General features: G+C 37.8%; 1 protein-coding gene across 2 annotated transcripts in view; it reads left to right on the top strand.

The window, feature by feature from the left end:
* Positions 1-17066, top strand: part of dnai4 (dynein axonemal intermediate chain 4) — a 30235-nt gene extending 13169 nt beyond the window's left edge. For both annotated transcript variants that reach the window (XM_057835753.1, XM_057835752.1), the window contains exons 8-17: positions 1031-1216; positions 1291-1586; positions 4077-4157; positions 5101-5255; positions 6692-6852; positions 7264-7385; positions 7464-7562; positions 14177-14403; positions 14474-14627; positions 16225-17066. In XM_057835753.1, the coding sequence (XP_057691736.1) occupies positions 1031-1216; positions 1291-1586; positions 4077-4157; positions 5101-5255; positions 6692-6852; positions 7264-7385; positions 7464-7562; positions 14177-14403; positions 14474-14627; positions 16225-16269 (1526 nt within the window). In that variant the 3' untranslated portion in view covers positions 16270-17066. The remainder of the gene's footprint in view (positions 1-1030; positions 1217-1290; positions 1587-4076; positions 4158-5100; positions 5256-6691; positions 6853-7263; positions 7386-7463; positions 7563-14176; positions 14404-14473; positions 14628-16224) is intronic.
* The last annotated feature ends 376 nt before the right edge of the window (positions 17067-17442 follow it).

Raw genomic sequence — 17442 nt, forward strand, 5'->3', positions numbered from 1 at the left:
CGCCAGACCAAACTTTCAGTAATCCCGTCAGTGAAGTCCAGCATTCAGGTATTTACCACATTAATTCTTACCCGGCTAATCAGACCTCTTGTTCCGTCCCAGGATTCCCCGTGCCTGCTCCCAGAATTGTACCGACGCCTGATTGATCTCCTTTCGACACCTGCCAGCTACACGCCAAGTGCACGTGCAGTGCTGCGACGTGTGCTCAAATAAACTTTTGAAAATCACCACAGCCACCCTTGTCTGCTTTGGGGTCCACTTCCCAGCGCACCATAACAAAGTCCATGTCAGAAAGCCATCAAATTTAACTGAACTGCACCAATTCTGTCAAGAGGAATGGTCAAAGATTCAACCAGAAGCTTGCCAGAAGCTTGTGGATGGCTACCAAAAGTGCCTAATTGAAGTGAAAATGGCCAAGGGTCATGTTACCAAATATTAGCGCTGCTGTATGTATATTTTTGACCCAGCAGATTTGATCGCTTTTTTTCTGTTCACCCATAATAAAGTCATAAAAGAACCAAACTTCATGAATTTTTTTTGTGACAAAGAAGTATCTGTTCCAATCACTCTATCGGAGAAAAATCAGAATTGTAGAAATAACTGGAAACTCAAGAGAGCCATGACATTATGTTCTTCACAAGTGTATGTAAACTTTTGACCACAACTGTAGATGCATATTTGTATTAGCTGTTTCCTCTTCAGTTCCTAGAGCCATATTTCATGTTTCTTTTCGTGTAATAATGGAGAGTCATGTTTCATGTTTTACTTGAGTCTTTATTTCTGCTAGAGTTATGTTTTGTTTTTGCATTTTCTTGTCATAACATTTCTTCAGTCATGTTTCACATTTTTACTTGAGTCATGGTTATACTTGAGATATGTTTCTGCGTGAATCAACTTTTATTTTTTTCTCACTTGAGTCATGCTTGGGTGTTTATTAGTTTTTTATTTAAAAACCGTCATTAAGTAAGACCACTCTGTATTTGTGAAAGGGGCTGTTTTTTTTTTTTTTGTGTGTGTCACCTCTGCCCAGCCAGTACCGGTAGCTCCCTGTTTGCCTTCAAGATGCAAGGGGGCGATCTAAAGGACGAGCCAGAACTCCAACAGATCTTTAAGTCGGATATGTTCCAAAGCAATTTGGTCATCATGGAACGCTGCCTCGTCGCCAACATCTTTCAACCTCAGTTGGCCACTTACAGAAAGCTCCCTGAGATAAAAGGTAAGAGGACATTTTCAGGCGACCCGATGCGAGACGTTTGTTTTAACGTAACTGTGATCCATCTTTGTTTTAAGTACCTCCCCCCGTAATGGAGCCTGAACCTGTAGTTCTGGTGGAGGAGGAGCGGGAGGATGAGGAAGAAGATGAGGAGCAGGCAGTGGTAGTGGAGCCAGTGACAGAGGTAAAGCAGGAGAAACAGGTGACTGAAAAGGAAATCAAAGAGGAAAAAGAGGAGGAAGAAGAGAAGGTAGAGGAGGAAGTGTTGGAAGAAGAAGCACCAAATCCATTTCTGGAGCTTCTCTGGATGTTTAGTTGTGAGCTCACCAAAGGACGGAACATCACCTGCATGGCTTGGAACAAGCAGAACACAGTAAGAAATAGGTGTCAAATAATAGCTATCAATTTAACCCTTTAACACTGAACGTGTCGGCAGCGACGCGTTTACGCATATCTTCTTTGAAGCTTTGTCACACTGTAATTAAGTCACCCACGTGCCGCTGGTTGGTCTCATTCAAAAGTGCGGAATTTGATGTCCACACCAGTTTTTATTTGAAGTCAATCGACCAAGAAAAACGGGAGATAATGTCATTTGAATTTTATATTTTTCTTGCACTCATAAATATGCATTACAACGCTACATGGACCATGTATCTATCTCCATATTTCCATAATTTCTTGTCCTTTTTCAAAACCGAAAGCAGCACAAAAGACTACATATCCCAAGAGCCGTTGTGATGTCAAGAAGGACGAACCGAATGCGATCATTTTTCATAAATTTCCGAGCGAGGCACCAACTAATGAAAGGGAGGCATGCGAAGCAAGCAACGGCCGGTTGGTTTGAGCGAGCGACTTTGAAACGTGCAGAATAAATCTAAAATTACATTTAGCGCAAGCTAATGCATTATTTCATTAACTCAAGGAAGAAGATAAGCCGTACTTGTCGTTGTTTTCTTTGGATGAGTCGCCGTCTCGGAGAGTAGAAGTGACAGCAGCGTGCAAATGGCGAAAGACTAGGCTGTGTGACATTGTGTGTGACGCAGCTCCGTGACCTGTTCAAGAAGAAGCTTTATCGAGTGCGCAAATAAAAAAAAAAAAACTTTATTGGGTCGCATGCCTAAAAAATTTGAATTGAACTGAACTACTTGTCAATATTTTTTAAAACACTTTTTTTCAATGTTATATATTTTTTCTTCACTATAGACCCTACCCACCGACGTCACAAAATCACGTGCTCGCTGTATGGTTCCGCCCACTTGTCCGTCATTTTGTGTCTGTATTATCAATGGTCTCAATTGATCGAGCAATTTATAATGCATTTCATGGAAGACCCGGTGCTTTCGGATGCCGTAAACTCACTTGATGCGTTGCATAAAAGGCGTTATGTGGAAAAGCTTCAGTTTATCCATTCGCCAGATCCATATTTGATGCCTAAATCGATGTTTTTCGACCCGCTGTCTCCGCCGTATTTGCCTGACATCTGCTAGCTACCCTGGTATGTACAACTATCTTGTCCACACAAAATCAGCCTATTCTCACGAAAGTTTGAAAAACTTTAAGAGCTTGGAGGCTTATAAATACTTCGTTGCTGGTTGGGTGAAACAGGTCCTCGTCCACGAAAATTCGGCAGGAATCTATCTTGTGCTTGGAAAGGTGAGTTACGAAATTTTCAATTCAAAATCTTTTGTTATTGCTAACATCCATTGTCAAGTCTAATGTATTTCATGTCGTTTGTCAATGGAGTTAAGGCTTTTAATGTTTATATGGTTTTGCGATAGCACTCTCACTACATACATACGTGTATGTTGTCGGCGATTAGCCTAGCAATGATCTTAATTGTGGTTGTCAGCCCCAAACCCTCTAAATATATATTAAATGCATCTTACCAGATATAAAATGACTACTACATAATCTGTGGTAATCGTTTGGAGCCCAGTTTTCTCGTCGAATTGCAGCAGCCCATCTCGCTCTCTTCTCTCCGGGTCTCTCGGAATCCGGTAGAACTTCAAGTCTCTCCGTCTTCTCCGTCTATCTTCTCTGTTATTGCAACCGACCGCCACACATGCCTTCACCATTTTGATTATTAATATTAACGAGCAGAAAAACACGTCGTAAATAGGAGGAATGTACGTAGCCGTAACAGGGAAACATGATGTGTTGACGGACAATTGGGCGGCACCAGTCAGGAGGAAGGAGTTGTGACGTCACGTGGGTAGAGTCTATAATCTTTTCAATTTTATGTAGATGTGTGTACGAGAAGCTTGATTGCATGTATGTATATACTTTTGATAAGGTGATGAGTACAACACCTAACTTCACAAAGAGATATCCTCCAAACCCTTTGTGTGTTAGATGATATATATTATCTTTTTTCTCACTATTTTGCACTGTATATAACCTGTTTTGACCATAGTATGTGTAAAGGCCTAAAACGCCTATGACCATACCTGCTGTTTGTGTTGAATTGTCAAACATAAAACTATTCAATCTTATTTATTCCTGGTGAATGTTTATCCTAACAAGTTGAATAAATATTACCAAGTTTCAAAACGGTTGGTTGAGCATGTTTGGTTGTCAATGGGACATCAACATTACAAATTTTGGAAAAAGATTTTGGGATATTTTTGTCTTTTTGGGTCCAAAATGTGGATTAAAGTTGGTCAGTGAAGAAAACAACAGTTTGGACATGAAGTTCAAGGTGTCCAGAAAAAAGGGACCCAACTTGGTCATTATAAACATTTTTTTCTTTGAAATATAAAGGCAACATCAAATGCATGCAAATTCGGCCAAAATAGGCTTAAGTGTTAAAGGGTTAATCAAGTACAGTTGTTGACTCTGTGTGTGTGATTTGTCTTCCTAACAGGATCTGCTGGCTGTGGGCTACGGTGACTTCAAACCTGGAAAAACAGGCCTAATCTGCTGCTGGTCCATAAAAAACCTGAGTGTATGTATTTGGGAAGGAATGGGATTTCACACTATGCTGAATCATACTTTATTGTTGCATTGTTATTTTGTTTTTTAAACACTTTGGTACAGTCAGGGTTGGGACTAGGGTTGTTCCGGTCATGTTTTTTGCTCCCAATCCGATCCCGTAATTCTTAAAGGATAAATGTGACTTGGATATTGTGACTAAATACTGCCATCTAGTGTATTTGTTGAGCTTTCAGTAATTGATACTGTAGCCATGGCCAAATGCATGATGGGAAGTGCAACCATGACTGTGCGTAGTGCTACCAATTGATATATATTCTCTGCGTTGGGAAATAACATAAGGTGTTGAGAAAAAGCTCATTTACTACCTTTCTTCCCCACATTGCTTCCTACGATATTTCCAATCGTAGGGAGAGGGATTGTAATGCTTTAGCCAATTAAAAAAAGGCTCCAAAGGCTGCCAAAATTTACTCATTTAATGCTGCCTTTTATCTCTATATATATGAATGCGACAATGCGTGAGTGGGTCGTGCAGCGCATGCATTAATTGCGTTAAATTTTATAACGTGATACATTTTTAAAAAATTAATTACCGCCGTTATCGGGATAAATTTGATAACCCTACCTTAAGCCTAAGCTTAAGACTCTGGATGAATGTAACATATTATGTCTGTAACGTTAAATACACAATTAGAAAACGATTTAATTAAAAAATATACTGTATATATATTAAAAAAAGGCATGTCTGATATTTTTTTGCCGATTCCAAGACTTTGAAAATGACTTGACCCGATCGATCGGGACATCTCTAGTTGATACCATTTTCAAATCTACATAAAAGAGTCATTTTTTAATTAACTCTTTCAATGCCTTCGATGATGATAGACAGACAATCATGTGCCTTAAAAGACTTTCAACTCAAGTTCGCCGCTTCAAATGTGTTGTACAATCTGCAGTGGCCGGAGCGTATTTATAACTGTCACAGCGGCATTACATCGCTGGATTTCTCCTCCACCAAACCTGACAAGCTGGCCGTAGGGATGTACGATGGCACGGTCGCCATCTTCAGCGTACGCAATCGAGAGAATCGTACGTTCCTCACCAGCAGCATGTAAGGCTATAATCACTTCTTGCAAACATCCATCCGCCAACTTCAATTTCTGCCTCACAATGACCTTTTCATATACCGTAGATACTTGTGTATAGACCCTACTCACATGATGTCACAACCACGCCCCCGCGCCATATTGTCCGTCAACTCGTCACTGTTGATGCATTACCGCTACGTAAATTCCTCCTATTATGGCGTGTTTTTCTGCTCGTTAACATTAGTAATCAAAGTGGTGAAGGCATGTGTGGCGGTCGGTTGCAATAACAGAGAAGATAGACGGAGAAACTTGAAGTTCTACCGGATTCCGAGAGACCCGGAGAGGAGAGCGAGATGGGCTGCTGCAATTCGACGAGAAAACTGGGCTCCAAATGATTACCACAGATTATGTAGTAGTCATTTTATATCTGGTAGATGCATTTAATATATATTTAGAGGGTTTTGGGTTGACAGCCACAATTAAGATCATTGCTAGGCTAATCGCCGACAACATACACTCAGACGGTGTGAATGAACTACCTGAAAATATATAATTATAAGGGGATAATAAGACAGTTGTCATACAGTTAATTTACAATTTCACTATTGAGGTCAAAAGCCAAAAAATACATTCAACTAGCGACAATCTGGAGTAGTGCTATCGCACTTCATATTTATTACATATTATATATGTATGTAGTGAGAGTGCTATCGCTAAACCATATAAGCATTAAAAGCCCTAGCTCCATTGACAAATGACATGAAATACATTAGACTTGACAGTGGATGTTACCAAGAACAAAAGATTTTGAATTGAAAATTTCGTAACTCACCTTCCCGAGCAGAAGATAGATTCCTGCCGAATTTTCGTGGACGAGGACCTGTTTCACCCAACCTGCAACGAAGTATCTATAAGCCTCCAAGCTCTTAAAGTTTTTCAAACTTTCGTGAGAATAGGCTGATTTTGTGTGGACAAGATAGTTGTAAATATCAGGGTAGCAGATGTCAGGCAGAGACGGCGAAGACAGCGGGTCGAAAAACATCGATTTAGGCATCAAATATGGATCTGGCGAATGGATAAACTGAAGCTTTTCCATATAACGCCTTTTATGCAACGCATCCAATGAGTTTACCGCGTCAGATAACACCGGGGCTTCCATGAATTGCTCTATAAATTGCACGACTAATTGAAACCATTGAGAATAGGGCTAAAAAATGACGGACAATATGGCGGCCTGATACAGCGACACGTCATTTTGTGACGTAGGTGAGTAGGGTCTACAGGTCGTTCATGTGGATAGGTCACACTCGTAGTTTGTGGTTTAAAAAGTAGGTTGACCCTTGTATAGGTCGCACCACTATACAGGATTTTTTTTTGGGACCAATTCTTCATGCAAATATGACTAACACAAATAAATCTAACCTACCTGATTGATCTCTCCACATGTGGTGTTTTTAAGAGACTGCAAAAAGAGGCACGTCCATCCCGTGTGGCACATAACCTGGGCTAAGCAAGAGATGAGCATATCTGACGAGGACACAGTGGAATCCGTCGTGTCCATATCGGAGGACGGCCGTGTCCTCAAGTGGCTCCTTTGCAGCCATGGACTAGACGGTTTAGGTAGGAGCAGTGGTGCGCGAGATGTAAAAGAAAGAGTTCATTATTAAATATAATTTTAGCTGTTCATTCATGTCTTGAAATTTTTAGTATCGTGACAACAGTACATTGTAGTACGCACTATGTTTTCACCGCCATCATAATTAATTGTTGTTCAATGTTTGTTTTATTTATGCACCATGGGTTCGTGTCATGTGGTGCCTTATGTTTTTTTAGTTTGAGAAATCTAGTGGCTGTTCCTTATTAATAATTATTGAAGTACTGTACTACTTTCTCAATTAAGTCAGTAGTTAGAATCAAGTAGCATTTGCCTATAAAATGGCAATACTAAATTTAGAAACCGTTTCCCTGATATACAACATATTGAAGAGTTGTCTAATGTATCGATACTCAAAGATTTTTGTTAATCATCAGACATGTTGGAGCTGAGGAGAATTCAAGATGGCATCAAGAAGGCTGAAGGCAACAAAACCAGGAAAGAAGGTATTCTGGTTTCCACCGCAACACCTGGTCTTTGTTTGGATTTTCAGCCTAGAGTAAGTTGAAATATTATCCAGTTACAGAGTGACGTTTTGTGATTTTGTGACAAGATTTCATCAATCCTTCCTTTTTAGGATCCCACAATCTACCTGGCTGGCACGTCAGAAGGTGTGGTCCACAAGTGCTCTGTGTCCAACCATCATCATTACCTGGCCCTTTATCAGAAACATCTTGTAAGTTGGTCACTAACTCATCACTAAATTGCGTCCTGTGTTGTGTTAGGCAATACTTATTAGTAGGGCTGTCAAAATTATCGCGTTAACGGGCGTTAATTTTTTAAATTAATCACGTTAAAATATTTGACGCAATTAACGCATACACTGAATGACCCTCTCGCATATTGCCTCAAACAGATTACAATGAGGCCGTTTATGGACATTAAGAGTGAAGAAAATGCCACCGGCCGCTTGGGGGCAGCGCCGTTCCATACTCATTTTATTTCTTCTAAACGTGGGAGAATTAGTAGTTGTGAGACGTTTATACTGTATTCACAATGTAATGCAAATTGCTATTTGTGCTCCACACATATTTCGGTAAGTTTTCTTTCTTTTAGTGGCAATTATGTGTCTCTTGTTGTATTTCGGGTAAGATATGTACAGATATATGTTATACAGTAAAGGCGAGTGGACACAGGCGTCTTTGGACCGCGCCGTTTATTGGCATAAGCTTCAGCAACTCCTTCACAACAAACATAAGTATCGTTTAGTGAAAGCACAACAAAAATAATATTCCTATCCCGCCCCAAAAAAATAATGTTCACAAAAAGAAAAGCACTTCAGTCTATAGTAATGAGGCCCTATTCTGACACACAGTTAAACAACAATGCAAAATGAACTTGCATTTCATATCAAAATAGCTATGCAAAATACACGTAAAACTTAGACTTTGGTCACTCTATTTTTATTTTTATTTTTATTCTTATTCTTATTATTATATTAACTCTACTTTTGATTAAAAATTTTACAAATTTTATTAAAACGAAAACATGAAGAGGGGTTTTAATATAAAATTACTATAATTTGTAACAATAACATTTATCATTTAAGAACTACAAGTCTTTCTATCCGTGGATCACTTTAACAGAAAGAATGTTAATAATGCCATTTGTGGATTTATTGTTACAATAAACAAATACAGTACTTATGTACAGTATGTTGTATGTATATATCCATCGTGTGTCTTATCTTTCCATTCTAACAATAATTTACAGAAAAATATGGCATATTTTAGAGATGGTTTTAATTGCGATTAATTACGATTAATTAATTTTTAAGCTGTAATTAACTCGATTAAAAATGTTAATTGTTTGACAACCCTACTTATTAGACTTAGTTAAATGGGTTCATCTTCGTCTAGTTTTCGCCGACGAAAATGCTGAAACCGTTTTAGTCTGTGAAATTCAAAAGTAAAGATGTCCCGATCGATCAGGATGCCAATCGATCGGGTCCGATCAAGTCATTTTCAAAGTATCGGAATCGGCGAAAAAATATCGGACATGCCTTTTTTTTAATTTTATTTATTTATTTTTTTAATTAAATCGTTTTCTAATTGTATTTAACATTACAGACAAAATGTCTTACACTCATCCAGAGTCTTTAGTTTTGGCTTAAAGTAGGGCTATCAAATTTATCGTGTTAACGGCGGTAATTAAATTTTTTTTTGATTAATCACGTCAGAATATTTAACGCAATTAACGCATACGCTGCACGACCCACTCACGCATTGTCGCGTTTAATCTATAATGCCGCCGTTTTACCTATATATAGAGCTAAAAGGCAGCGTAGAGTGAAATTTGGCAGCCTTTGGAGCTTTTTTTTAATTGGCTAAAGCCTTACTATCCCTCTCTCAACAATTAGAAATATCGTGGGAAGCAATGTGGGGAAGAAAGGTAGTAGTTGATCTTTTTCTTGACACCCTATGTTATTTCCCAACGCAGAGAAGATATATTAATTGGTGCCACTACGCACAGTTGTGGTTGCACTTCCCATCATGCATTTGGGCAGAACAGTTAAATGGCTACAGTATCATTTACTGAAAGCTCAACAAATACACTAGATGGCAATATTTAGTCACAATATACAAAGTCACATTTATCCTTTAAGAATTACAAGTCTTTCTATCCGTGTATCCCTCTCACAGAAAGAATGTTAATAATGTAAATGCCATCTTGAGGATTTATTGTCATAATAAAAAAATACAGTACTTATATACTGTATGTTGAATGTATATATTCGTCCGAGTTTTATTCATTTTTTTCTAAATGCATTGTCAAAATGTATATGATCGGGAAAAATTATCGGGAATGATTGGAATTGAATCGGGAGCAAAAAAAAAAAAAAGCAATCGGATCGAGAAATATCGGGATCGGCAGATACTCAAACTAAAACGATCGGGATCGGATCAGGAGCAAAAAAAAACATGATCGGAACAACCCTATTCAAAAGTATTCGTCCCAAAATAAAAATAAACATTTCCAACATTTTCGAATGTACGTGGATAGATGAGCACATATTGTGGCGTCTTCCCTTATAGTGCCAACTTTGCGATGATGATACACATCCGGCAAGAAAACAATATACTGTATTATTTTCAATTGATTTCACCCACCTGGACGCCATACTTGTATGTAAAAAAAGTTTTCTGAGAGTTTACGATGACACTTGCCACGCTAAAGTTTATGCCAATGCTAATGTGAATGCTATGCTAAAGCTACGAGTTACATTTAGTGTGTGATGATCACTCAACAGAGGCCTTTATAGGCTAAAGCAACATTGCATATTCTCTCTTGCCAAGGTTCGTCAACGAGGACGATAACGAAAATATTTCGTCAACGAACGATTTTTTCATGATGATGACGTGACGACAAGCTAAAAATGTGTCTTGGGAGACTAAAACATCACGAGACGAATGCCAGTTTTCATCTGACGGGACGTGAACGAGATGAAAATTTGTCAGTTTCCGGCATTAATTCTCAAAGTGTTTCTTAACACTAGAAGTCCCAGAGAATTCTGGTACTCCTACTAATCCCAAACAATGGCCGATATGGCCTCTCCCCTGGAAAACCCAGAGGTGGAAAAAATGTTCCAAGTGCTTTTGAATTGGCAAGTTGTTGTCGGACAGACAACAGCCGTTCATATGGAAATGCAACCACTAGACACACATTAACTTCAGACACAATGACCACAATCCATACTCCATGCCCCTGATTCAGTCCTTCTAAACTATAGACACAATTCCAGCTTTACACTCAAATTGCAGTTCTAAAATGCTTTTTTTTCATCTTCAAAACAATGTACACATTTGGGCCATTCTTTTTGTCGTTATGTGTGGAGTATGGGAGAAGTGAATTGAAAATGTGTAAAAAGTGTCAAACTTCATAAATACATTTAATTAAATAAAAGTAGCTTGACTTGAAATGACACAAACTATCACATGAGTCACGGAGGACCATTGCTTGGGAATATTAGGAGTGTTTGTCTTGGGAAAGGCCAAGTCGGCCTCTGCTGGGTTTTCTAGTGTTAATCTATGTGTAGTTAGCACGCATCGTAGCAGTGTTTGGTCATTTCACTCATGTGACGTGCTGCGCCCACCCCTACTCCACAGTCACGCTGACTCACAGGTGTCATCTCTAGTCTCCAGACTTGCCTTTTGTGAAACATACAGTATGTGTCAGATGCTGCTTGGAAAGTTTTGTTTTCTCATCTTGGCTTGACATGCAATGTTGCTTTACCCTTTAAAATTGTGTGTTGAGTGATCATCACATTAAATGTAACTTGTAGCATTAGCATAGCATTCGTTTTAGCATTAGCATTTAGTGTGAGTATCGTCTTAAACTCTTGGAAAACTTAACGTATAGTTCGTGGCGTCTAGGTGTGTTTAATTAATTAAAAAGAATGTACTGCTTTCCTGCTGAGAGTGTATTATCATTACAAAGATGGTGATATCCTTGTACACTCTACAATTATGTGCTTGTCTGTCAATGTTTGAAATTGTTAACTTTTTATTTATTGATTTAATCACGGACACATTTTTTTAAAAGTTTACAGACGAAAACATTTTGAGTAATTGTCGACTAACACAACAAAATTTGTTTGAGGTTTCGTTGACTAAAACTAGACGAAGACGAACACATTTTGAAATGGCTAAAATATGAGCAAGACTAAGTTTTCTCGTCCAAGACTAGGACGAAGGCGAAAATTAAAAGGGCTGCCAAAAACAAAACTGGTTACTATACGTACAATAAGAAAATGTCACGCATTGTGAACATATGCCAAAAACTGTCGCATTTTCATCTCATCTCGTCAGTTTTTTTTTTTTGTCTCCTAAGACACGTTTTTAGCTCGTCATCCCACGTCAATGACATGAAAAATTGTTCGTCGACGAAATATTTTCGTTATCGTCATCGTTGACTAAACCAACGTTTTGAATCAACATTGAAAGACGAGCACATACGTATTGTAGCCTTGTGTAGTCGACAAGGACAACGGCAAAATTGTGATGATAATAGACACTCAGCAGAAAAACAGTACATTATTTAATTAATTTATTATACCCACCTGGAAGCCACGGACTGTATGTAAAAAAACATCCGAGAGGATGCTAACAACAATGCTATGCTAACGCTAAGAGTTACATTTAGTGTGTGATGATCATTCAGCACAGACCTTTAAATGCTAAAACAACATTGCATATTCTCCCTTACCAAGAGAAGAAAACAAATCTTACTATGTGTTTCAAAACAAGCAAGCCTAGAGCGCAGCCTACCAGGAAACACATTCTAAACACCGGTGAAGGATGGGGGCGCAGGCTCGTGCAGCACATTTCACATGAGAAACACAACCCAAACACTGCTACGATTCAGGCTAACATATTCCAGGTACAATAAGAAAATGTCAAGCGTATGACAGAAACTATGTTTCATGTTCGTCTCATCTTCTCGTCAGATGGAAACTGGCATTCGTCTCGTTATGTTTTAGTCTCCCAAGACACGTTTTTAGCTAGTCATCTTAACGCCAACAACATAAAAATACTGTTCGCCGACAAAACATTTTCGTTATCGTCATCGTTGACTTAAACAACAATGTTTTGACTCAACCGGGGTCCCTAAACTACGGCCCACGGGCCGGATACAGCCCGCCTCCACATTTGGCCCGGCCCCCTTAACATTTTTTATTTTATTATTTTTTTTACTTGTGTTATTTATTTTCTGGCTTTTTCTGTGAAGAACCCAGAGAGGGTTATTTGGTTATTAATTATTTAATAAATAGTGTTATAATATATTATATTATATTATATTATGTTATATTATATTTAAGGCTGTCAAACGATTACAATTTTTAATCGAGTTGATCACAGCTTAAAAATGAATTAATCTTAATTAATCGCAATTCAAACCATCTATTAAATATGCCATATTTTTCTGTAAATTATTGTTAGAATGGAAAGATAAAACACAAGACGGATAGATACATTCAACATACTGTACATACGGTAAGTACTGTATTTGTTATAACACTAAATCAACAAGTTGGCATTAACATTGTTAATATTCTGTTAAAGCGATCCATGGATAGAAAGACTTGTAGTTTTTAAAAGATAAATGTTAGTACAAGTTGTAGAAATTTTATATTAAAACCCCTCTTAATGTTTTCGTTTTAATAAAATTTGTAAAATTTTCAAACAAAAAATAAACTAGTAGCTCGCCATTGTTGATGTCAATAACTACACAATGCTCATGGTGCTGAAACCCATAAAATCAGTCGCACCCAAGCGCCAGCAGAGGGCGACAGAACACCAAAAAAAATACAAGTAACAAATGGACATGACACTGTGCTGTCATTTTAATCTGTTTGAGCGGGGCATGTGCGTTAAATGCGTCAAATATTTTAACCTGATTAATTTAAAAAAAAAAAATTATCACCCGTTAACGCGATAATTTTGACAGCCCTAGTTATATTATATTATATTATAGTATATTATATTGTATTATATATTTTTTCATTATTATTTTTATTTTATTTACTTTTGTTCCGTGAAGAATCCAGCAAGGGTTATTTGATTGTGGCTTTCTGAAAAACAATACATTTTTACATTTAGGCACTCCTGCAATCGTTACACTTTTTCTGTTAAAAACTGACCCCGGCCCCTCATCAGAGAAGGGAAAAGTTATGTGGCCCTCACAGGAAAAAGTTTGGGGACCCCTGGTTTACAATGACAACGCTAACACACTCAGAAGGGAAACAGTACATTATTTTTAATTAATTATACCCACCTGGACACCACAAACTATGTAAAAAAAAAAAAAGTATGGGAGTTTAAGAGGACGCTCGCCATGCTTAAGTTAATGCTAATGCTAACGCGATCTCCATGCTAACACTACAAGTTACATTTAGTGTGTGATAATAACTCAGAACAGACCTTCAAAGGCTTAAGCAACATTGCATATTCTCTCTTGCTAAGATAGGAAAAGTAATCTTACCATGTGTTTCGAAACAAGCGAGCCCTGTAGCGCCGCATATCCGAAACACTGGTGCGGTCACATGAGTGACACGGCCCAAACACTGCTATGACGCAGGCTGACGTACTCCACCTACATTAAGAAAATGTTACGCATAGCGTACAAATGGCAAAATTATGTTGCGTTTCGTCTTGTCAGATGAAAACTAGTATTTTTCACGTTTTGAACTTGCTGTCAACATGAAAAAAATGTTAGTCGAGAAAATATTTTCATTATCGTTGACAAAAAACAACAATTGTTACGTCTTACCTCATCTTGACTTCGCTGTAGTGTCCCGTCAACCGAGTGCAATGGTCGCCGTTCAGCAACGATGTGTTCCTGAGCTGCTCCGCCGACTGGACCATCCAACTTTGGAAGGAGGACTGCTTGACCCCAGCGATAGGTTTTACGTCCATTCAGAGTCCCGTCCTGTCGGTCAGGTGGTCCCCACTCTGGCCTTCGGTTTTCGCCGCCGTTAAAAGTGAACAGTTGGAGATCTGGGATCTGAACGCGTCTTTGTAAGTCTCGATCGATTAGATACAGTAAAGTTGAGTTTATGAGAGTCACGAACCGTTTAAACTTTCTCAGGATGGACCCAGTCATCGTGGAGCCTGCCGCCCAGGGCATTAAGTTGACGTCCATGCTTTTCGCTAAAGGGTCAGATTGCATCCTGGTCGGGAACTCTGTTGGACAAGTGAACTTTTACAGGATCAGCAACCTCAGCGTCGGGCCAGGCAAAAAGGTAATGCTAACATTAGCTACCTACGTAATAAGGTCTACAGTGCAGATTTTTTTGTTTGTTTTTTGTATCGTATACCGCATATGTATATAAACAGTATATGATACATCAGTTAGTCAGCCTATATATCGGGTAGCTATATGGACTATCTTCAAAATAAGCTTTCAGCAAATATACAGCTGAAATAATACAAGAACTTATATTAGCTGTTTGGGTGCCGATCTTTCTTATAAAGGACTACTGTTGGCCGGCTAATATATCGGGCCGATATATAGACGTTTCTTAAGATCGCTTGATTTCCCCCGTTATAAGATGATAACTGTTAACTCGACATCGCTTGATTTCAGCAAATATAATAGGATTAGGATAACTGTTACATTCACTGTTTGGGTGGTGATTTTTCTTATAAAAGTTGAACGATATATTGGCCGGCCGTTGTATGAACATTTTCAAGATCAGCCGATATCAGCTGATAGATAGGCAATGTCATAGAATAACTGTTATGTTCACTGTTTGGGTGATGATCTTTGTTGATTATGATTTTGCACCACCTAGTGGGCAATGTGAAGAAAGGAAGTAGCAGAAGAAAAATTCAACCTCTAATATAGATATGTATTTATATTAGGGCTGCAGCTTTCGATTATTTTAGTTATCGATTAATCAATCAACCTAATTAGTTTGAATATTTAAGTAATCGAATTAGTAACATTTATTGTGTTGCAGAATAAATTTTAGGGGATGTAAAACAATGGCTTGCTAAGATTGCACTTTCGAAAAAACATCAAATGCGAATACAAAATAAAATTCCCGAGTGTTTCTTCAAACTATGCTGAATTGCAATTTGTTTTAAAAAATATATTAAAATATCCTATACCCTAGCTTAGCCTCAGTGTAAAAAAAAAAAAAAATATATATATATATATGTACATGTATAAATAAAATAAATAAGGATTTAAGTACAATAAAAGAACAATTGGCTAACTTGCACAGCAAAAGCCAGCTAGCTTAAATGCTATAAAATGCTACCTTTTTTTTTTAATAGTGTTCTTAACTAATCGTTCAAACACATACTCCCACAAAAAACTGCTATAGATATACCTATAATCTAAATTATGAATGCATAAAAAAACACACTTACCTTATGTTGGTCTTAACAGGGAGCACCTGGATTCAGCCGTGTTAAAAAAGTTATGTCATATTCACTTTGGCCAGTAGAGGGCAGAATATCCACCCAAATCAACAAGACTAAATGCAAACGCTTTCAAACAAACCATTACAACGCTTTAATTACATGAATCATCGAAGCACCAACATTTGATTCAAAGCTTTGTTTCTAATCGAATTACTCAATTTTATCGATTAATTGTTGCTGCACTAATTTATATGATGAGTGTTTCAATTACTGTTCATAAAAAACTGCTTTAAAAAAGTATATTGGCCTCAAATATCAGCTTACAAATTTTGTATGTTTTGTCAGCTGATTTTGTATTACAAAAACAGTATTACAAAATAAGCTGAATTTCCTTTTAAAAACGTATATAGAGTAGTATACATAGCCTACTCACCACTGACAATATATTTTTCTCTCATCTTCATCCAGGTGCCAAGTTTGGAGGAACTTGTTCATTTCCCTACCGGTAATTAGCGGATAGTTTTATTTTTTTCAGGATTTTTGCTTGAGTGTTGTTTCCATTTGAGACTTGTTTTATGTGGAAAATATCATCTGTTTTTCAGAAAAATATGCACAATACAGTTAAAATGAAGAAAATGGACATTAGTACATGTAGTTGAGTCACATGTTTTCAATGTGTTTTGTTATTGTTACGCGAGTCATATTTCAGTAGTTGTATTTCATGATCATACTCAGTCGTTCCTATTCAAGTCTTAATATTTGAGTCATGTTTCTAGTTATGTCATGTGTGATGTTTTTACTTAAGTCATGTAAACTATGGGGTGTCTACATGAGAGATGTCGAGTCATCATTTTTCATCACGTTTCACATTTATACTTGAGTCAAATTTTAACTGGAGTCATGTTCCTTGTTTCTATTACTTTACTCATGTTTGTACTTCTAATTGAGTTATGTTTCTGTTGGATTAATCTTTCTAACTTAGTCATCTTTCTGTTTTATGCAAGTTTCATGACTCATGTTTGCAGTTGTTTTGGCTCATTTGTGATTATAGGTTGGCATTTGGACATAACAGAGTGGACAGTAACAAAGGGGACATTTTGTGCTAAAGTTAGCCCTCAGTCTAGTGTTGCTACTAGCATTAGCAGTGGAACCTCTTGGTACCTCACGATACGATATGGTTTGCGATACAAAGGTCACGATAACGATGATCTGACGATATGTCGATACGATTATCGATAGATTGGTCAGGAAATCATTCTAGGATATTCTAAAAACAACTAATAAACACAAAAACAAGCTTCTGCTGTGGATTGGAATGAGTTTATCACTAGTAGACGTTCAATCCATTTGAAGTGGGAGGGTGGCAGCGAATGACGTTCATTCGCTGCCACCCTCCCACTTCAAACAGATTGAACGTCTATGGCCGTCAGTGGCAGCCAATGCCGGCAAATGAGGTAATTTTGGGCCATTTAAGGTCATTTACCTGTTGATTTTCAGTTTCTTCCTGTTGATTTGGGGATATTTTATGGGTCACTTCTTGTTTATTTTGAGTTACTGAACAGGAAGTGACCTGGGAATCACCCAAATGAAAAGGCAACAGGAAATGACTTGTAAATGCCCTAAAATGAACAGCAAGTGACCTGTAAACGCGCTGAAAATCAGACAGAATGACTGTGAATGCTCTGG

Source organism: Corythoichthys intestinalis, chromosome 5 (genome assembly GCF_030265065.1).
Source record: "Corythoichthys intestinalis isolate RoL2023-P3 chromosome 5, ASM3026506v1, whole genome shotgun sequence".
Lineage (NCBI taxonomy): Eukaryota > Metazoa > Chordata > Actinopteri > Syngnathiformes > Syngnathidae > Corythoichthys > Corythoichthys intestinalis.